Genomic DNA, 18,750 nt, shown 5'->3' with positions numbered 1-18,750 from the left:
TTTTGATTCGTGCCAGTAATGCCGGGGTGAGATGGTATCTCATTGTGGTTTTAATTTGCATTTCTCTAATGGCTAGTGATGGTGAGCATTTCCTCGTGTGTCTGTTGGCCATTTGAATGTCTTCTTTGGTGAAGTGACATGTGCTCTTCTTAATCCCTGGAGCACCCCTCTTCATCTAGCCAACTTCTGCTCACCCTGCAGGACCCAACTTCTGAAAGCCTTCCAGGTGCTTCTGGGCCCACTGACACACTGCATTTTCATTTTGCTACCACACTTGGCTCCTGATGTTACAGTAACTGGGTGCCTGTCTCTCCCAGTAGCTCCTCTTCGAGTCTCCATCCCCATATGTCTGGTACGTTACTACGCTACCTTCCTGACATGGAGAAGGTGCTCAGTCAATGTTTGGTAGATGAGTAAAATCGATCTGGGAGCTTGTTGTCATTAGAAGCTTACCAAGTCACCAGCGGGACTCTGTTTTGGGTGGTTATTTTCTCCTGGTTGAAAGTCAGCGCACAGCCTCCTAGAAATAAGTTATTGTGGACTTTAACATTAGCATTCAGTGTTCACTGACAGTTTAAATGTATATGAAAATGTAATCACCTTTGTAGAAGGTTGAAGCCTTATATAAACCTTCACGTCATGTGAACATAATTGAGTTTTATGTCTGAGGTTGAGTTTAAACTGTGTTTTAAGTAACAAATCATAAACTAAAAATGTTTATTTTGGCAGGCCTTCTTACAGTCGATCCAAATAAAAGGCTTAAAATGTCTGGCTTGAGATACAATGAATGGCTTCAAGATGGCAGCCAGCTGTCCTCTAATCCTCTGATGACTCCAGACATTCTAGGATCCTCAGGAGCTGCTGTGCACACCTGTGTGAAAGCCACCTTCCACGTAAGGCCCCTGTGCTGTGACCTGTAGAGCGATTTGAAAAGGAATCATAACCAGATGTTCTTACTCTCTAACTTCAGAGACATACTCTTAATAATTCATTTAAAGAAATATGTGTCCTTTTAATTTTAGGTATGTTTTTATGAATTGCTTTATATTATGAACAGAAAGTCCTTGGGGGACCAGAGTCACTGCTGACCCACAAAATACTTACTTGATGTTTAGAATGAGTTTGTGAAATGGGAAAATAGTCTGATATTGGAAGAGTTAAAAATTTTCAACACGTAATGAAAACAACATGCATGATAGAACTTGTTTCTTTCAAAGAAGCTAAATCTTTCTCTTTAAACACCATAAACAAACATTAGGAACTTAGGCACATGTGAAAATCCGATTGTTCAACAACTGTTCTCTGCATAACGTATTCTAGAGACAGTGAGGGAGAATGAAAGTTTGCAGACTGGTCAGAGAAGTATGGTATACATCCAGAGAATAACTGAGTAACAAATTTGAGACACTGTTGACATAAGTTAATTGGTATTGAGTATAGATTGTATATTTGAGTGATTGAGACTATGTAGGAATAACTGTAGATTATGCATATTTGTGCCAAGCAGATGCAAATAAATTAAGATAATTAGTATATGGAGTAGATGAGTTGCGGATAAGTAAAATTCCCTCTGAAGGAATTATCTTGATAAAGGAGAGGAGATTACTGTTCCTTTTACTTCAGCTGAAGAAATGGATTTTAAAAAAATTAATAAACTAGGATATAGTGAGGTGTGAAGAGCTGTAACTGCAAGAACTTGTACCAGGTGGTCCAAATCTTCTCAGCGACAAATGATGCAAGGTTGTAAGGAGCAACCAGCAGTGTTGCCGAAGCTGGAGACTGAGAAAAGTAAAGGCAGGCCGCTCTGAGGAGGAAGCCAGGGTGAGGTTCGTAGGGCTAAGTTTCTTGATACGTTTTAAGTGCCAAGGATACCCTCAAAGTACATTTAATTGGAAAGGAAGAGCAGGGACCCATAATGGCTCAGGTCTGCTCTGTTTTGATACTTTGTGATTAGAATTTTAAGTCTTAAACACAGAACCAGAGAAACTAGTGAGGGTTTAGATTGTTGATATTCTTCAGGAATTTCTGTCAATCAATGGTTTCTTACTGGGATACAGGTGATTTCTTCAAAGGATTTATTAGAACCATGACTGCTGGGCTGCCTGGCTGGTTTGATTTAAAACAGAGCCTTCAGAAATCTTTTCCTGTGAACTTCTGTACCCTGCCAGGAGGTTTGGATATAATGGTTTTAAGAACTTTCTTCCCAAAACAACCTGGAGCTATGGTTGCCAACCAAAAGTTGTCTTCTGCTATAACAACTTGTAACTGCCAAGAAGACTTAAATACTTTTACAAGTGTTCACTTTTTTTTCTCCCATAGGCCTTTAACAAATACAAGAGAGAGGGGTTTTGCCTTCAGAATGTCGATAAGGCCCCTTTGGCTAAAAGAAGGAAAATGAAAAAGACTAGCACCAGTACGGAGACACGCAGCAGCTCCAGCGAAAGTTCTCATTCTTCTTCCTCCCATTCTCATGGTAAAACTACACCTACAAAGACGCTGCAGCCAAGCAATCCAACTGACAGCAGTAACCCAGAGACCCTCTTCCAGTTCTCAGACTGAGTAGGAACGTAACTGATGATCCATTGCACCTTACAGTTCCCTCAGCGTACGCCTGAGGCGATGTTCTGTGCTTTTACAAATGTGTGGCGTTGGTCTCATTTGAATCTGCCTCTTGGTGAATTTTTTCAGGAAAACCTGTTTGGTTATCCTCGTCCGAAAGCACTGGACAGAGAATGTTACTGTGAAAAGAGCAGCCGTCACGCTATGTAGAGATCTGGAATGATGCCAACTGGACCGTTGTTGAAAGAGCAAAGGTTTCTATAAATTTAATTAGGGACTAGTTAGATTTGAGCTGCTTACAAAATAAGTCACAGATTTTTCAGATGTCTGCCAACAGCAGTTGACTTTACTGTACTGGTAACTTTTGCTTCGCTTTGTGGACATTGTGGGTTTTTCCAGAGATTTGCACGCTTTGAACCAGTGATCTATCAGAAGAGAAGGTCGTACTGTTTTCAAAAAGATTCTGTAATGAATTTTATGTATGGCATATACTTATTTCTTGAGGGAAGATTTTAACTTATTGTTTTTCTCTTATGGTTACATATGATGATAACCTGCTATTATTAATCTTTTTCTAAAAAGTAGAAAAATAAGAACTTAAGGCCCCATAGTCTATATTTGGGTCCGTATGAAATGCATGCTAAGCTGCATATGTTTTTAATTTTGCACTGCTCTTTCCTGGCAGTTTGTTTTAATGGTTATTGCAGAATATTAAGGTACATGTCTCTCTGTTTTCAGTAATATTGCACTTTATAAAAGAGTATGAATAAAGCAAGCTAGTTTGTAAAGTGCACTGTTTAAAGCATATGTACTGTATTTTAGCCATTTTTTTCCCCATTATCTAGTTTAAATGAGTCCTCACATCCCTCTTCTGCTTGGTATGCAACAAGTAGAACAGGGCATGTTGTATAACGTAATCATTAGCCACTTATGCACTGATGTGAGGAAAACTAAAGGGAAATTATACTGAACACTGTGCTTCATCTTTGTACACTGTGTTGTGCTGCAGCGAGGCATTTCCTCCTGGAGTCATATCTTATGTACATAATATTTTAGAATCATAACTATGACTTGTTTTGAAATTTTTCTGTTAAATTTTAAATCTGAAAAGCATATTTTATAAACTTACGCAGAGCACTTTTATTGCTCAAAAGGTCTGACTTCATACAGAAAACTAGTGTTATGTGATAAAGACATTTCATTGAAAGATTGCTGCATTTTCAAATAAAATTAATTCATTCCCTATGCAAAAAAAAAAAAAAAATGTAGTAGGGTATGTATGTTATATTTTCTTTTAAAGCCATCACATGAAATGTCAGGACTGAGAAAGTGATTTTTGCTATGTTTACAGGAATCATGCTTAAAAAGATAATGCCCAACATGTTTGTTTTATAGTTTTTGTTAATGATAACCTCTTGAGCATTCATTTGGAATTTGGGCATGATATTTATTTATTCCTTTCTTGAGGTAATAGCAGCATTAATTTCAACCAGTTAATGAATACTAAAAAAGTTGCACTCTATGTAATAGTAGAATATTTATTACTAAATCAATGTATATATTAATAGCACAGGCAACAAAAATAGCAAATATTAAAATATTTTCAAAATATTGTATTATTCCTGTTCACATTTTTGTCCACAGCAGTTATTGGGAATAACTTTTTATACTTTCAGTGGCCCACCAGGCTACAATAATTCTCATTGAGTCAATGAAAGTTTTATACTTCTAGCTTTCACTCATTCTTAGTAATGATGAGAAATCTTATGTGAATTATTACCAAACTATAGCTCTTTCACAGAATGTGATTCCATCAGACACAGATTTTTAATAATCAAGAAAATGTCTGTGTGTATCTGTAGTTGTGTTGAATATGTTGGGAAGTGTGTCAGCTCTTTAAGTGACTTTTAAAACTGGTAGAAAATGCCAGTTGTAAAGTACAAACCAAAGGGACACTCTTGCTCTAATAGAAAATGATCCAGAAAAACAGTCGAATAGCATACCCTAGTGATTGATGTCATTGATTCCTTATGTAGATTGGAAATTGATAAATTTCATTTTCATTTCTTTTCCTTGCCTCCTCTTCAGAGGGACATGACAGACAATGAAGTGGGTAGAAGGGCAGGCAGAGCAAGAAGAGGAAGGAAAGAGAAGGCTAATCCATCAGCTGATGAGCCTCCCTGAAGAACCTCAGCACCGCTCAGAGTGGTGTCATCAGTCAAATATCCTCATCCTCACCCTACTTATAAACACCAGAAAGACAGAATTTGGTGCTTACGAAGTTTGCAGTCGTTAAGTTGTTTGCAGACTGTTAGTGTACAGTGAATTATATTTTAAAATTCACTAAGCTTTCATTTAGTCACATCAAAAGTAAAGAATAAAAAATACTTCATTTAAAATTGTTAAATGAAAGACAGGACTTTCTGGCATTAGGAGTAAAATAAAAGTAGATGTAAGAAAAGCCAGTGCATACCTGAAATTCACTTTATAACGCTGATTTTAGGGGTAGAGCCAAATTGCCCCTTCGCTTCTTCCCTTATTGATTTTATTGTATGTAGTTTTCATACTATCATAAATCCTGATTCGTATAGTATGTTTTGTGGCTAACTGAGAGGGAAGAACAAGAAAAGGAAGAGAATACAGGAAAAAAATTAAGAAAGACCTGTTTCTTTCTATTACTGTGCCAGATCCTGTGGCTGAATGAGTTCCTTCCCAAGTTAAATTAGCTCATTTGCAATTCATTAATTCTTCCAAATCTGTGTAAAATAAGAAACCACTGAAACAGAAAATTAGTATCCTGAGTTAATTTCAACATGCTTCTGTCTTAGAGCCACAGATGCGTCCACCCAGGACAAAACACCTTTTCTGTTTGTTTTGTTTTTTTAAGATTGCTGCTGATTTCCTAAATATATAAATGCCTACATTTTAACTATAAATGTATTTTAAAGGAGGCTACTAGGATAGCAGTGACTACTTTTTTTAATAAAGAAATTCCTTTTGTATCTCATTTATTTTTTTAAGTATGTACTCAAATACTTTATAAAGGCATACAATTTGTCTGCTTGTTCACCTTGCTCTGTTTAGAACACCTGTTATTGTCATATTTATTAAGAATAGGGTATCACAAAATGGTGAAAATGTCTAAATTATTGGCCCTGTTGGAGCCTTAGACCACCTGATTACTTTGGAGGGTCTCCCACTGACCAGTAATACAAACACAGTTTGGGTATTTATGTGATCAGACTTCTAGTCATCTTTAATATCTAAGTAAATAATGTAAATTCTGTTATGTCACTTACACACTGTCAAAATAATTGTCTTACAGATGAATTATTATAACATAATGAAATATCTTAGAATTATATAACTTTTTGGCCACTCAGATATCATTTTTAGCTCCTCAGATGTCTTACACCATAGCACCCCAGTCTGTGACCTTTAATTAATTACATTCCGCACATGAATGTCCCTCTTCATTTGATAAAGGTTCCGGCACTAAAGTGAGCATATTACTGGCCTCTAAAGTAATTTGGAATTTAAACGTGAGTTACTGTTAAGACTCAAAGAATTGCAAAATAATCATAAGATAACAGGAAGTATGTATCAAATAAATATTTCAAGTAAACTCTACCCCAAGAAAATAGCTGCTACAGCAACATAAAGGTTTTATTTGCTGTCTTGTTAAGTAACTTCACTCCGAATTGTGGTTTTCCTTCGGGAAAGATACTCTCCTCAAGAGGTGATACTTGATTTTGTTTATGTGGGGAGAAAGGTGTATTTCAAGAACATTTGACTAGTCTCATTGCAGTCTTCATCTTCAGCTTTTCTTATATTTGAGCTTTTGAGATATTCGTTTGAACCCTTTTCTTTCTGTGCCCAACTCCTGATTATATTTTTAAATTAAGTAGTTGATTACTATTCCAAATGCTTCCCTTGCCCAAGGCTATTACCGATTTCCTGAATTTGTGAATTAGGCAGGCACCAGTAATTTATATTTTTCTACTACTAGACTAAGAAGGGGAGCCCTGGTGGCACAGTGGTTAAGAGCTACAGCTGCTAACCAAAAAGTCTATACAGTTCGAATCCACCAGCCACTCCTTGGAAAACCCTATGGGGCAGTTCCACGGCAATGGGTAGACTAAAGAGGAGTAAGAAACTAAAGTGGCGCCCAAATAGATCTGCCTTGGCTTTTTCATATTAGTGCAAAATAGGTACTGTTTATTGCTAGCCATTTCTTTATTATTATAACTCCTGATCACATGGTAAAAAGCCTGATATTGTGTACTTTGAAGCAGACTTGGGTCAAAAGGTAGGACTCTTAGTAGCTGTTCATCAGTCTTAACTTTCCTGGTGTATTTCTACCGGGGTGGGTGGAAGGACATTTTTTAACATTTTGTTTAGTTAAAATGCTGTTAGTGTTATCAGAAGGAATTGAATGCTTCGGCTAGGTCAAGTTAGTATTTAATACAGCAGTTGCTCTCCAGAGCGCTGGAAACTGGGATAATACTTAGCATTATGTTGTTTTCGCGATCTTTTCCGTTGCATAACACTTTTAATTTGTTACGTTTTATGAAAATTTGCCTAATTTGTTTCTTCACTAAAACATCTAGTTTCATTCTTGCTGCTCCCTATTTGAGCAGTTTTTATCTTCTCATGTATGTTTTGAAGTCTTCCCATATTAAAAAGAAAACAGAAATAAAGAAATGACATAACTTAGAAAAATAAATTTAAGTGTTGTGAGTAGAATACTACAGCTTTATTTTCTGGCATGTCTGCTTATAGATAGATTGGAAAATCATTATTTCGCTTATTCGTTTTGTTTTAAAAACCCGTAAGGGTGCACTGTGGAACATTTGACATTTTTAAATGCAGTTTTATTTTTAAATTTGTAAGAGGCTGGTCATGTAAAATGTGTTTTGTTGGGATGGATTTTGTGACATGCATCCTCGGTAAAGACATGCTGCTGTGTAGACATTGTATTATTCGTGACGGTTTATTTTAGGTACGATTGTGCTCTCCATTTGTTCCAATTATAAATACTGACAAAAAGAAATATTTTTATATGTTAATTCTTGTTCTTTTGATAAATAAGAAGGGGAAAATACAAGCTATATCACATACAAAATTTGCGTATTAAAATTTGGAAAACTACCTTTAAAAACTAAATGTGAATTTTAAAAAAGAAGAATAGGAAACCACATATACACACACTTAGAGGAATTTTTAAAAGATGGGCATTTTAATAGCTGGGACACTTCTATCTAAAATGGTATGTATCCTTAGGTTCAGAACTGAAAACTTGTTGAAAATCATGTAAGGCACAATAATCTCGGTAACTGTGGATTTTTCCACCACTTTACATAAACATAAGGATTTGTCTTACTAGAAGAAAATGGAAGATCAGAAGATTAAAAACAATTATTTTTCTTCTGTTCCCCTGGAGAGCTGAAACTATAATGCAAACTTCAGCTCAATTAAATGCCATTCGGATCCACTGCCATCTGTGTTATCCTCATCAAAGTACAGCAGTTGGTTTCATGCTCATAAGTAGGTGTACTTTTTACACCGTGCTTTTTCTTGCATCGTTTTTCTGTTTTCCCACTGTGTGTGCATAGACATTAATGTATCCCTCTACTAATATTTCACTCACTAATTCTCAGTGTATCCATGTATTCACTAACATTTATAGATTGTAATTAAGATCTGAGAAAGGCTTGATAGAAAAGGTTGGGATGAAAATTATTTAGGTACAAGGAGATACTGATGCTTTGTGAGAAGACGAATAGCTGTACAGCTCTGAGATACAAACATTCAGTATGAACATAGAGGAGGCTACTTTACAAACATACTATTCCAGTGGCCATCTAGATAAGTCTTTTTTTTAAATTTTTCTACTCTGTGGGTAAAGGAGCTTACTTAACATGTATATGTAGGCTTTACACCAAACCAAACCCATCGCTGTCGATTCCGAATCATAGTGACTATATAGGCTTTGTAAGGTGGTTATTTTCTCCTAGCAGGCCTGTGGACTGATATTCTCCTGTCTTCCCCCACCTCCTCCTCAACGTTTCCTGCTGCCTTCTTCCCAGACCATGAACATTCTGTGGCCAAAGAGACCAGTCCAAATGGAGCACTAAGACAACATGTAGGTAGTGACATCTTTTTTAAAAAAATTACGGTGTATAAATATAAATTGCACACATCTTAAGTGTACGGGTTGATGAATTTTTACATGTGTATGCACCCATGAAGCCATCACCCAGAATCAAGATGAGGGTCCCAGTCAGTACTCAGAGATAACCACTATTCTGACTTCTGTCGCCAAAGATTAGCTTTGCCTGTTCTTGACTTTCCTATAAATGGAATTACATCTGTAGTCTTGTGTCTGGTTTCATTTGATCAGCATTATGTCTGTGAAGTTCATCTATGTTGCACGTAACAATGACAATGGTTTGCTCACTTTCCTTGCTGTAAAGTATTCCATCACATGAGTGTACCACAATTTATTTATCCATTCTACTGTTTATGGACATTTGGGTTGTTTATAATGCCTAGCTATTATTGCTAAAGCTGCATGAACGTTCTTGTACATATCTTGTAGTGGACATGTATACTTATTTGTCTTGAATTTATACATAAGAGTGAAACTACTGAGTCGTAGGATGGATGTGTACTTAGCTGTAAAAGATACTGCCAAAAGTTTTCAACACAAGTAATGTATAAGAGTTCCACTTGCTCCATATGCTCATCAGTACTTGGACCATCAGCCTTGTTAGTTTTAGCCATTCTGTTGTGTGTGTATGTCATTGTGGTTTTAATATGCATTTACCTAAGGAGTAATGATACATCCTTACTAGCCATTTGGATATCCTCACTAGTGAAATGCCTGCTCAAGTCATTTGTCCATATTTATTGAGTTGTCTGTCTTTTTCCTATTGATTTGCAGGTGTTCTTTATATTTTCTGGATATGAGGCTTGTGTCTGATATTATTGCAGATATATTCTCTTTGGTTTGCTTTCTAAATAATTTCCTTTGATGACCAGAAATTCCTAATTTTTATGAAGCCCAGTATTTCAGTCTTTCCTTTTTGCGGTTAATGATTTTTTTCCTGTTTAAGAAATATGCCTACCCCAAGGTTATGAAGATATTGTATTCTTCTAAAAGTTTTATTGTTTTACCATTCACATGAGGCCTATGATCTACCTAGCATTGATATTTGTGTATGACACATATTGTGTAGCCAGAGTTCTTTTAGTTTCATATGAGTATTCAGTTGACCCAGTGCAGTGTATGGAAAAGCTCAGTGCATTGCGGTTGTACCTTCTAGGTGACTCTGTGGGCTAGTTTCTAGATTTTCTATTCTGTTTCATTGGTCTATTTATCTATCTCTGTGTCATTACCATGATGTTTTAATGACTGTAATTTTTATAAAGTCGTTCATATCTAGTAGTGTAAGACCTAACTTTGATCTTCTTCCGGATGTTTTGACTATTCTTAGATTTTTGCGTTTCCACATACATTTTAGAATCAGCTTAACAATTTCTTCAGGGATGGGGAAAAGATACCTGTTAGGATTTAAGTGATATCGTACTGAATATATAGGTCAATTTCAGGAGAACTGATATCTTCACAGTTTTGAGTTCTTCTGTCCATTGTTGTTGTCATTTGCCATCAAGTTGGCTCCCGTTATGTATAACAGAACAAAAGGGGACCTTGTGTATAACAGAACAAAATGTTGCCTGGTTCTGCAACATCTTCATGATTGTTGGTATGTTATTGAGTCCATTATTGTGGCTGTCGTGCCAATCTATCTCATTTAGGGTTTTTCTTGTTTTCACTAACCCTGTACTTTACCAAACATGATGTGCTTTTCTAGCAATTGGTCTTTTCTGGTAACTTATCCGCAAACTGAAGTCTCTCACCATCCTCACTTCTGAGGAGCATTCTTGTTGTATTTCTTTTAAGACTGATTTGTATGATCTTCTGGCAGTCCACAGTACATCGAGTATTCTTCATCAACATCACAGTTCAAATGGTCGATTCTTCTTCAGTCTTCCTTTTTCACTGTCCAACTTTCCCATGTATGAGGCCGTTGAAAACAGCATGGCTTGGGTCAGACACACCTTAGTCTTCAAAGTGACATCTTTTTTAAAACTGTAAAGAAGTCTTTTGCAGCAGATTTGACCAATGCAGTATAGTACATTGTTTTATTTCTTGACTTCTGCTTACATGGGCATTGATTGTTGATTCAAGTGAAAGAAATCATTGATAACTTCAATTTTTTCTTCATTTATCATGATACTGTTTATCAATCTGTAGACATAGTATATCCCTAAGTATATCCCTCACTTAGGTCTTCTTTAATTTGTCTCAGCAGTGTTTTATAGACTTCCATTTAGAAGTTAGATTTATTTCTAGGCTTTTGATGTTTTTGGATGCTATTGTAAATGATATTTTTTATTTTATTATCTAATTTGTTTAGTGTACATAAATACGGTTGTTTTTTATATATTGCCCTTGCATCCAACATCATTGCTAAGTTCTCTTTTTAATTATATAGATTCTTTTGAATTTCCTTATGTGCACTATTATCTTCTGCAAGTGATGATAATTTCATTTCTCCCTTTCCAGTTTTTACTTTTCTTGCCTGATTAAGCTGACTAGGACTTCCATTAAAACGTTGAATAGAAGTGGTGATAATGGACCTCTTCAACTTGTTCCTAAACTTAAAATAAAAATTTAGTATTCCATCATTCAATATGATGTTTGCTGTAAATCTTTTTAATAGATACCATTTACCAGATTGCTAGTTTTCTGAGAGTTTTTTTAAATGCTTTTTTGCCTCTATTAAGATGACCATGTTATTTTTCTTCTTTATTCTCTTAAAGTAATGAATTACAGTAGTTAGTTTTGAAATTTTATATTCCTGGGGTAAATTGGTTATATTATTATTTTCATGTATCAGTGCATTCAATTTGCTAACATTTTGCCTAAGATTTTTTTAATCTAAGTTCATAAAAAGCATAGAGCTATAATTTTCCTTTCTTTAATATCTATCTTTGTCAGGTTTTAGAATCAAGGTTATTCTGGCCTCGTAAGTTTGGGATATGTCCCTTCTTTTTTTATATTCTGGAAAGTTTGTATAAGCCTGGTATTATTCCTCCTTAAATGTTTAAAAGAATTAACCAGTGAGACCACCTGAATGTGGAGTTTTCTTTGTGGGAAAGTTGTCTTTTAATTGGAGTATTTAGTCCATTTACAGTTAATGTGATTATTGATACACTGTTTTTAAATCCACCATCTTAACATTTGTTTTTAATTTGTCCCATTTCCTCTTTGTTCCTGTATTTCTCCTTTTCTGCCTTTTTTGAACCAAGTACTTTCTGTTGCCATTTTTACTCCTATGTTAACTTGTTGGTTTTTGTTTTTGTTTTAATTCATTTAGCAGTTACCTTAGAGACTACAACACACATTTTTGACTTACCACAGTCTACCTTAAATTGGTACGTTACCACTTCCCTACAATGCAAGGACCTTATCACAGTTTAAATCTGTTTACTCTTCTCCTTCCTTTTGTGTTACTACTGTCATATATTTTACTTCTACATTCTACATATATTTTATGTATTTATTATATTTATTATTATTATTACTGCTACTATTAAAGAGTCAGTATTCATTTTTGTATACCCATATATTTATGCTTCCTGATGTTTTTATTCCTTATTGCCTTTCCTTCCTTCTATCTGGGATTATTTTCCTTCTGCCTGGAGAACTCTCTTTAGTGTTTATTTTAGTGCAAGCCTGCTGGCAATGAATTCCCTTAGCTTTTGTTTTTGTGAGACTTCTTTTACCTTTACTTTTTCTGGAATACCTTTATTGAGATAAAATTCACATAACATGCAATTTTCGTATTTCAAATGTACAATTCATTATTGCCTTTATTTTTGAAGGATTTTTTTTTGCTGAGTGTAAAATTCTAGGTTCAACACTTTCAGTATATTCCATTCCTTAGGTTCTGTGGAAAAGTCATCCATTAGTCTTACTGTTGCATCTTTTTTTCCTATGACTGCTTTTAAGATTTTCTGTCTTTGGTTTTAACAGTTTGAGTATGATGTGTCTAGGTGTAGTTTTCTTTATCTTTCCTAAGGATAATAGAAATTGAAAAAGTTGAATCTTTTGGTTGATTTCCTTTCTCAATTTTGGACATTCTTAACCTGTCATTCTTCAAATAATTTTTTCTGATCCACCCTTTCATCTTCTCTCTCTGTCTCTTTCAGTCTTTTCTGTGTTTCCCACCCATCTTTATTTCTCTGTGCATCAGTCTGGATAATTTTCATTGACTTGTCCTCTAATTCACTTATTCACTGTTCTGCTGGGTCTAACAAATTTTAATATTAATTTCATACATTGTCTTTTCAGCTCTAGAATATACATTGACTCTTTTTTATAGATACCAGATCTCTGCTGAAATTCTCAATCTTTTCCCTGTATTCTTGAACGTATTAATCACAGTAATGTTAAAGTTCTTGTCTGATAAATGCATATCTGAATTACCTATTACTTTCTGTTGTCCTTATTTTCTTTTGGTTTTAAGTCATTCCGTTTTGTTTTTCAGCATGCTTCTTAATTTTGACTGAATGCCATACATTGTGCATTAAATATTGTAGAAGCTCTGAATGATGTTATCTTCCCCCTAAGCTGATTATGTTTTCTTCTGTCAGGGAGGTAAAGTAAAAGCAGTTCACCAGAATCCTATTGACGGTTGATTTTAGACTTTGTTAGGGCTTGTATATTTCAGTTTTGGCCTTAAACTCTTAGACTATGGCCCGTCTAGATTCCCAACTGAAAATCTGGATTGTTTACCAGGGCGACTTCACCTCAGTGGCCTTGAATGCCAACCTCTATCTCCTTAGCACCAAGGGCTACTAAAATCTCTGCTCAGCTCTTTGGCCTCAAAACTGCTGCATTTTGCTGGGTTTCTTGAGGGCTCACCTTACACAGAGAAGCTAGTTTGGGATTGGCAAACATTTCAAGTAGATATTGCAACAGTATTTGGGGCTCACTTCTCTGAAGTTTTTGCCTCTCTGGGATTTTGCCCCTCAATTCCTAGCCACTTTGGCAGCCCAAACTCCAGCCTTTGTCTCTTCAGTCAAGAGGGATTGCCACTTTCTGCTAGGCCTTTCGTTCCCTGTGCTGTGAATCTGCAGTGCCTTCAGAGAAGAAGTCAGAATGCGGGTGGAGTGCTTCCCTTCCTTCATGGATCACAGTTCCCGTTCTGCCGGCATTCGTTTGCTCCCTAATGCCTATAAACAGATGTTTTATATATCTTGTCTACCTTTCATAGTGTTTTCAGTGAGAGGCCTAATCCAATAACAAATCACCCTGTCATGACCAAAGCAGAAATCTGGTGATGATCACCTTTAGTCACCATTGTTGATTTCCCCACTGTGACTTCTGGCAGTGATAACTTGGTTGTCATTAGTTCACAGCTATATGAGAGGGCACCAGGTTTATTCATTTGTTATTGCTTTGTTCATTGAATATTTTTTGAACTCCTGCTTCAGGCCAGGTACTGTTCTAGACACAGGCAATATAACAGTTGATAAGATTAGAACTCTACCATTTTGGGGCATATAGCCTGTTGTTTTTATAGAAAGGCTACTAAGTGGTTACTGTGTCGTACTTGTATTAATTAAACATAGACTTGTCTTGGGAGAGGGATGCAAGAGAGAAAGACAGATAGACTGAGACCTTTTGGATGATAACACCTTCTTACTTTATACAAATATTTTTAGCCTTTTAAAAAATTCTCTAGCGATTAGCCCAGTTCACGGTGTACCCACAATACGTCAATACTTGGCCCACCTTTAGAAAGCTGAGACATTATGCTTATTTCCCTATCTGTGAGTTTCTACATCACACAGACAAGACAAACATATGAAAAACTCACTTTGTATTATTTGAAAATTGGAATTAAAACTCCAGGAACTGATTTATAGAGAAGAAACTTAGTTCTGAAATCAAATCTTCCTATGGTGTCAACATGAGATCTGATCAAGAATCAGCCTACTCGTGGTTTCCTGTTCTAACTTCAGTTTTTAAAAAACATTTCACATGTTACAATGCACTTACTTATTAAATGCTTTGAGATACTAAAAAATGGCTGGGTGTTCTCAGTCTTCCAGAATTGCTCACATGTCACTGTTACCAAGAGAAAAATATAATCTGGACATAGATCACTGTTAAAATATTATAGTCAAGTCAAGAATTTTACTCCTCTGTTCTTTGTTATTCTTTCCCACTTTAGAAACTTCATCCAATGGATTGATTAGTTTTCTATCCCAAGGACATATACCAAAGATGACAATTTGTACTTCTGATTACAGTCCAGTTTTATGTGATCAAAAGGCAATCAAAGGACTAGAATCTTAGCATATATGGTAGTTCCATAGAACCCAGGGGGCACTGAGAGGACCTGTCGAGAATCTTCAACACCTGTGGCTTGGTGCTCTTGAAATTGTAAGCCCTTTTGGAATGGTCAGAAACAACAGGCTAAAGTGAGAGAAGCCAGACAGATGCAAAAGGCCACATAGTGCATGTTCCATTAATATAAAATGTCCAGAATAGGCACATCCATAGAGACAGAAAGTAGATTAATGATTGCCGTGGGCTGTGGGTGAAGGCACTGGAGATACGGGATTTCTTTTGGGAGTGATGAAATGTTCTGAAATTAGGTAGTGGTAATTGTTGCACAACATTGTGAATATACAAAAAGCCATTGAATTATACATTAAAATGGTACATTTTATGTTATGTGACTTTTATCTTAATTAAAAAAATCGAAACACACACACCAAAAGCTAGAAAGAATATAATTATTTTGAGGAAGTCGGTTCTAACACCTTACTCCCGAGTGAATACCATCCCCAACCCTCCTTTCTTCGGCAGCAACTCTGTTTGAAGCATGATTGATATGGTTGGAAAACCTTCTTTTACAAGCTCTTGGGGAGAAAATGAATTTGTGTTTTGCAAATAACACCGAAGTCCCAGCTTAACTGAGAGAGGGAGCCCTCTTTGGAACATATTTTTCCCAGTGTTGGGCCAAGTTTGGCTAGATATCAAGGAGCTATATATTTTAATAGTGACGACATCCAGTTTATCATTACTCTCATCTCTGCACGAAAGGTTAATCCCTTACCTTTGGCGTCATTGTCATAATGGGACCACCAGGCTCTTGGTTTACATACAATTTTCTTCGGTGAGTGCTTCTCAAATCTCTTTTCTCCTACCTATATTAACTTTGTTTCAGAGCGGGTTCATTTGAGCAGTTAACTGGAATATTATTTTATTTATTCTTGAAGTCAGTTGCCTTTTCACCAAACACAATACCACCGGAATACCAGAGAAATATGCTACTTATGATTTTGTTATTTTACTAGGTAACAACAACAAAAACCTGTTACTGTCAAGTCGGTTCCGACTCATGATAAGAAGCAGTGTTGTCTCCCTTAACTCCAGTGTATATGTTTAAAATTTCTTTGTCCAAGGTAATTTATTTATTCTCACTGAATGCAAATGTTTTATCAACATGGGAGGAACTTATAAACCTTTTTATTCACTGATTGAGATATCACATGAAACTTTGCTTTTGTTCCTGGCAAAGACAAACATTGAAGAAAATTAATTAGATTTTGGAAAACTTCAAAGTGCTTTTATAGCAAATGTAAATAAATTTGTTTCAAGCTGCAGCTTTACATAAAGTCTTTATATGAAGAAAATATTTTGCAGCACAGTCAGATCAGTACTTTTTCTAAATTTTGAAATGGTGAATGTTTTGGTGGTATTTTATAATAGTCACTAGCTATTGAAATTTTTTTTCTTAATAGATTTAGAATAAAGCACCCCTAAATGTATAAAATGGTATAAATGTTTTCTTGCATCATTAGTCTGAATGGTGTATATTTTTAAAACAGGAAAAATGGGCTGGGAAGATACAGATTTATTTGTAGTATATATTTTACTGAGTGTTTATGTCTGATACCACATATCTTTTAGATACTTGAGTAAAGTCTGCTGCCCAAGTATTCTGGATTTTTTATTTCAGTGTCCTTGCTTTTCAATCTAGTGTTGGCTTTCTAAAATGTTATAATAGTCAAACCTACTCACCTAAAAACCAAAAAATCTTTTTCTAATAATGAATACTTTCAGCAAAAACCTGGAGTCTTTAAAAATTCTAATCAGAGTTTTCAGTGACTTATTAGAGCCGTGTGTTTATTAGAAAACCTAAAAGGATGACTGTTTGTAACTTTTCTACTTAATGTGTAATCTTTAAGGTTGAAATTAGTTTTTGCTCTGGTTTCATGTTAGATTTATGAAATTAGGTATTTTTTTCTATTCTCTTTGGATGTTAGCGGATTATGATGGATATAGTAAAGTGTTTTGTTTTAAATCTGGTAGCATATTTTGGATTTTTTAAATTATAAGTTACGATGTCAACTTTCCATACTTAAGATCTGGCTCCTTGCAGTCCAGAAACCCATTGCTGTCAATTCCAATTCACAGCGACCCTATAGGACAGAGTAGAGCTGCCCCATAGGGTTTCCAAGGCAGTAATCTTTTCAGAAGCAGACTGCCACATCTTTCTCCTGCGGCCTTATGTAATAATTACTTAAAATTTGGTTGCATTAATATTCTATGTAATGTATGTCTTAAGTTTGGAGGAAAAATTATTACTCTGTTTTCTAGTTCCTTAAAAAGTAGTTCGGTGTTGTGAAATGTATATGTGTTTTTATATGTATGTGTATACATACACATGCATATATTTGGGGCCTGTAACGCGTAAGTAATAAGACCCATTCCTTAAAGTAACTACCTGCCAATGACCAATACCTGTACAGAAGTACTTTCTAGTATAAATGTTCAGTCAACCAAAAGGATATGAGATATCCATGTTAGTTTCTTTTTAAATAAAAGATAGAAATACAAATAGTCCAAATTAGTAATGCCGTATTCATTTCCTTAAGACTTCATGTAGCTGAAACAGGCAATAACATCCCAGAGTTCCAGGGTTATTTTAATTTAGCTTTAAAGATAGTTAGGATTTTGATTTAATACAGAGACTTTAGAGGGCTAAACTTTGAATGTGTAAAACATCCATAGTAGTAGGTGATTTTTTTTTAAAAGATTAAGGAATACATTTTATTTTCTTGGTTGCTTTTATCTAGACATTATAAATATGTTGTTTACTTTTTTTCCTTTTAATTGTGCTTTAGATGAAGGTTTACAGAGCAAAATTAGTTTCTCATTAAACAGTTAATACACATATTGTTTTGTAACATTGATTACCAACCCCACGAGGTGTTAACACTCTCCCCTTCTTGACCTTGGGTTCCCCATTTCCGTTTGTCCAGCTTTCCTGTCCCCTCCTGCCTTCTCGTCCTTGCCCCTGGGCTGATGTGCCCATTTAGTCTCATATACGTGATTGAGCTACTAGTATTATTGTTTTATGGGCCTGTCTTTTCTTTGGCTGAAGGGTGATTCTCAGGAGTGACTTCAGTACTGAGTTTTAAGGGTGTCTGGGGGCCATGCCCTGGGGGTTTCTCCAGTCTCTGTCAGACCTGTTGCTTACTTTTTTATTAAATACTTTGTTGTTGTCTTACTGGGAAATTTCTCAGTTTGATTAGTCAACTCAGTGCTCGCTTTTGATTTTATTGTGACAGCCTATGTTTCTACAGTGGAAAATGTCACAAAAACGTACATGTCCCTTATAAAGTTGTGACATTCAGGGGAATTTTTCAAAGCCCAAATTAGGAGATAGACCAATTAACTGAAAACATCATAGGGAATTCATTTTACATATAAAATGGCAAGCATGTTTAGCACTTTTTGCTAACATTCTAGGCTTCCGTTTGTTGTGACTGCTTTGCACGCTTGATAATGTTGCTTCCGGATAAGAGGCTGACTGGAATTTATTTTTGTTTAGAGGTAAGTATTTTTTACATGGGGATAAGAGTCTGACTGGAATTTTTTTTTGTTTAGAGGTATTTTTCACATGGGTAAAAGAGGCTGGCTGGAATTTATTTTTGTTTAGAGGTATTTTTTACATGGGGATAAGAGGCTGACTGGAATTTATTTTTGTTTAGAGGTAAGTATTTTTTACATGGGGATAAGAGGCTGACTGGAATTTA

The 18,750-nt window shown here is 35.5% G+C and overlaps 1 protein-coding gene across 6 annotated transcripts in view; it reads left to right on the top strand.

The window, feature by feature from the left end:
• Positions 1–7,612, top strand: part of RPS6KA5 (ribosomal protein S6 kinase A5) — a 184,952-nt gene extending 177,340 nt beyond the window's left edge. For 5 of the 6 annotated variants that reach the window (XM_023731699.1, XM_004376663.3, XM_023731700.1 and 2 more), the window contains 2 exons: positions 730–893; positions 2,320–7,612. In XM_023731699.1, coding sequence (XP_023587467.1) covers positions 730–893; positions 2,320–2,559 — 404 coding nt within the window. In that variant the 3' untranslated portion in view covers positions 2,560–7,612. The remainder of the gene's footprint in view (positions 1–729; positions 894–2,319) is intronic. The other variant, XR_002824163.1, reaches the window with a different exon arrangement.
• The last annotated feature ends 11,138 nt before the right edge of the window (positions 7,613–18,750 follow it).

The sequence above is a fragment of the Trichechus manatus genome, unplaced genomic scaffold (assembly GCF_000243295.1).
Source record: "Trichechus manatus latirostris isolate Lorelei unplaced genomic scaffold, TriManLat1.0 scaffold00045, whole genome shotgun sequence".
Lineage (NCBI taxonomy): Eukaryota > Metazoa > Chordata > Mammalia > Sirenia > Trichechidae > Trichechus > Trichechus manatus.
The sequence above is the reverse complement of the archived record's forward strand: the minus strand, read 5'-3'. Positions and strand labels throughout refer to the sequence as shown.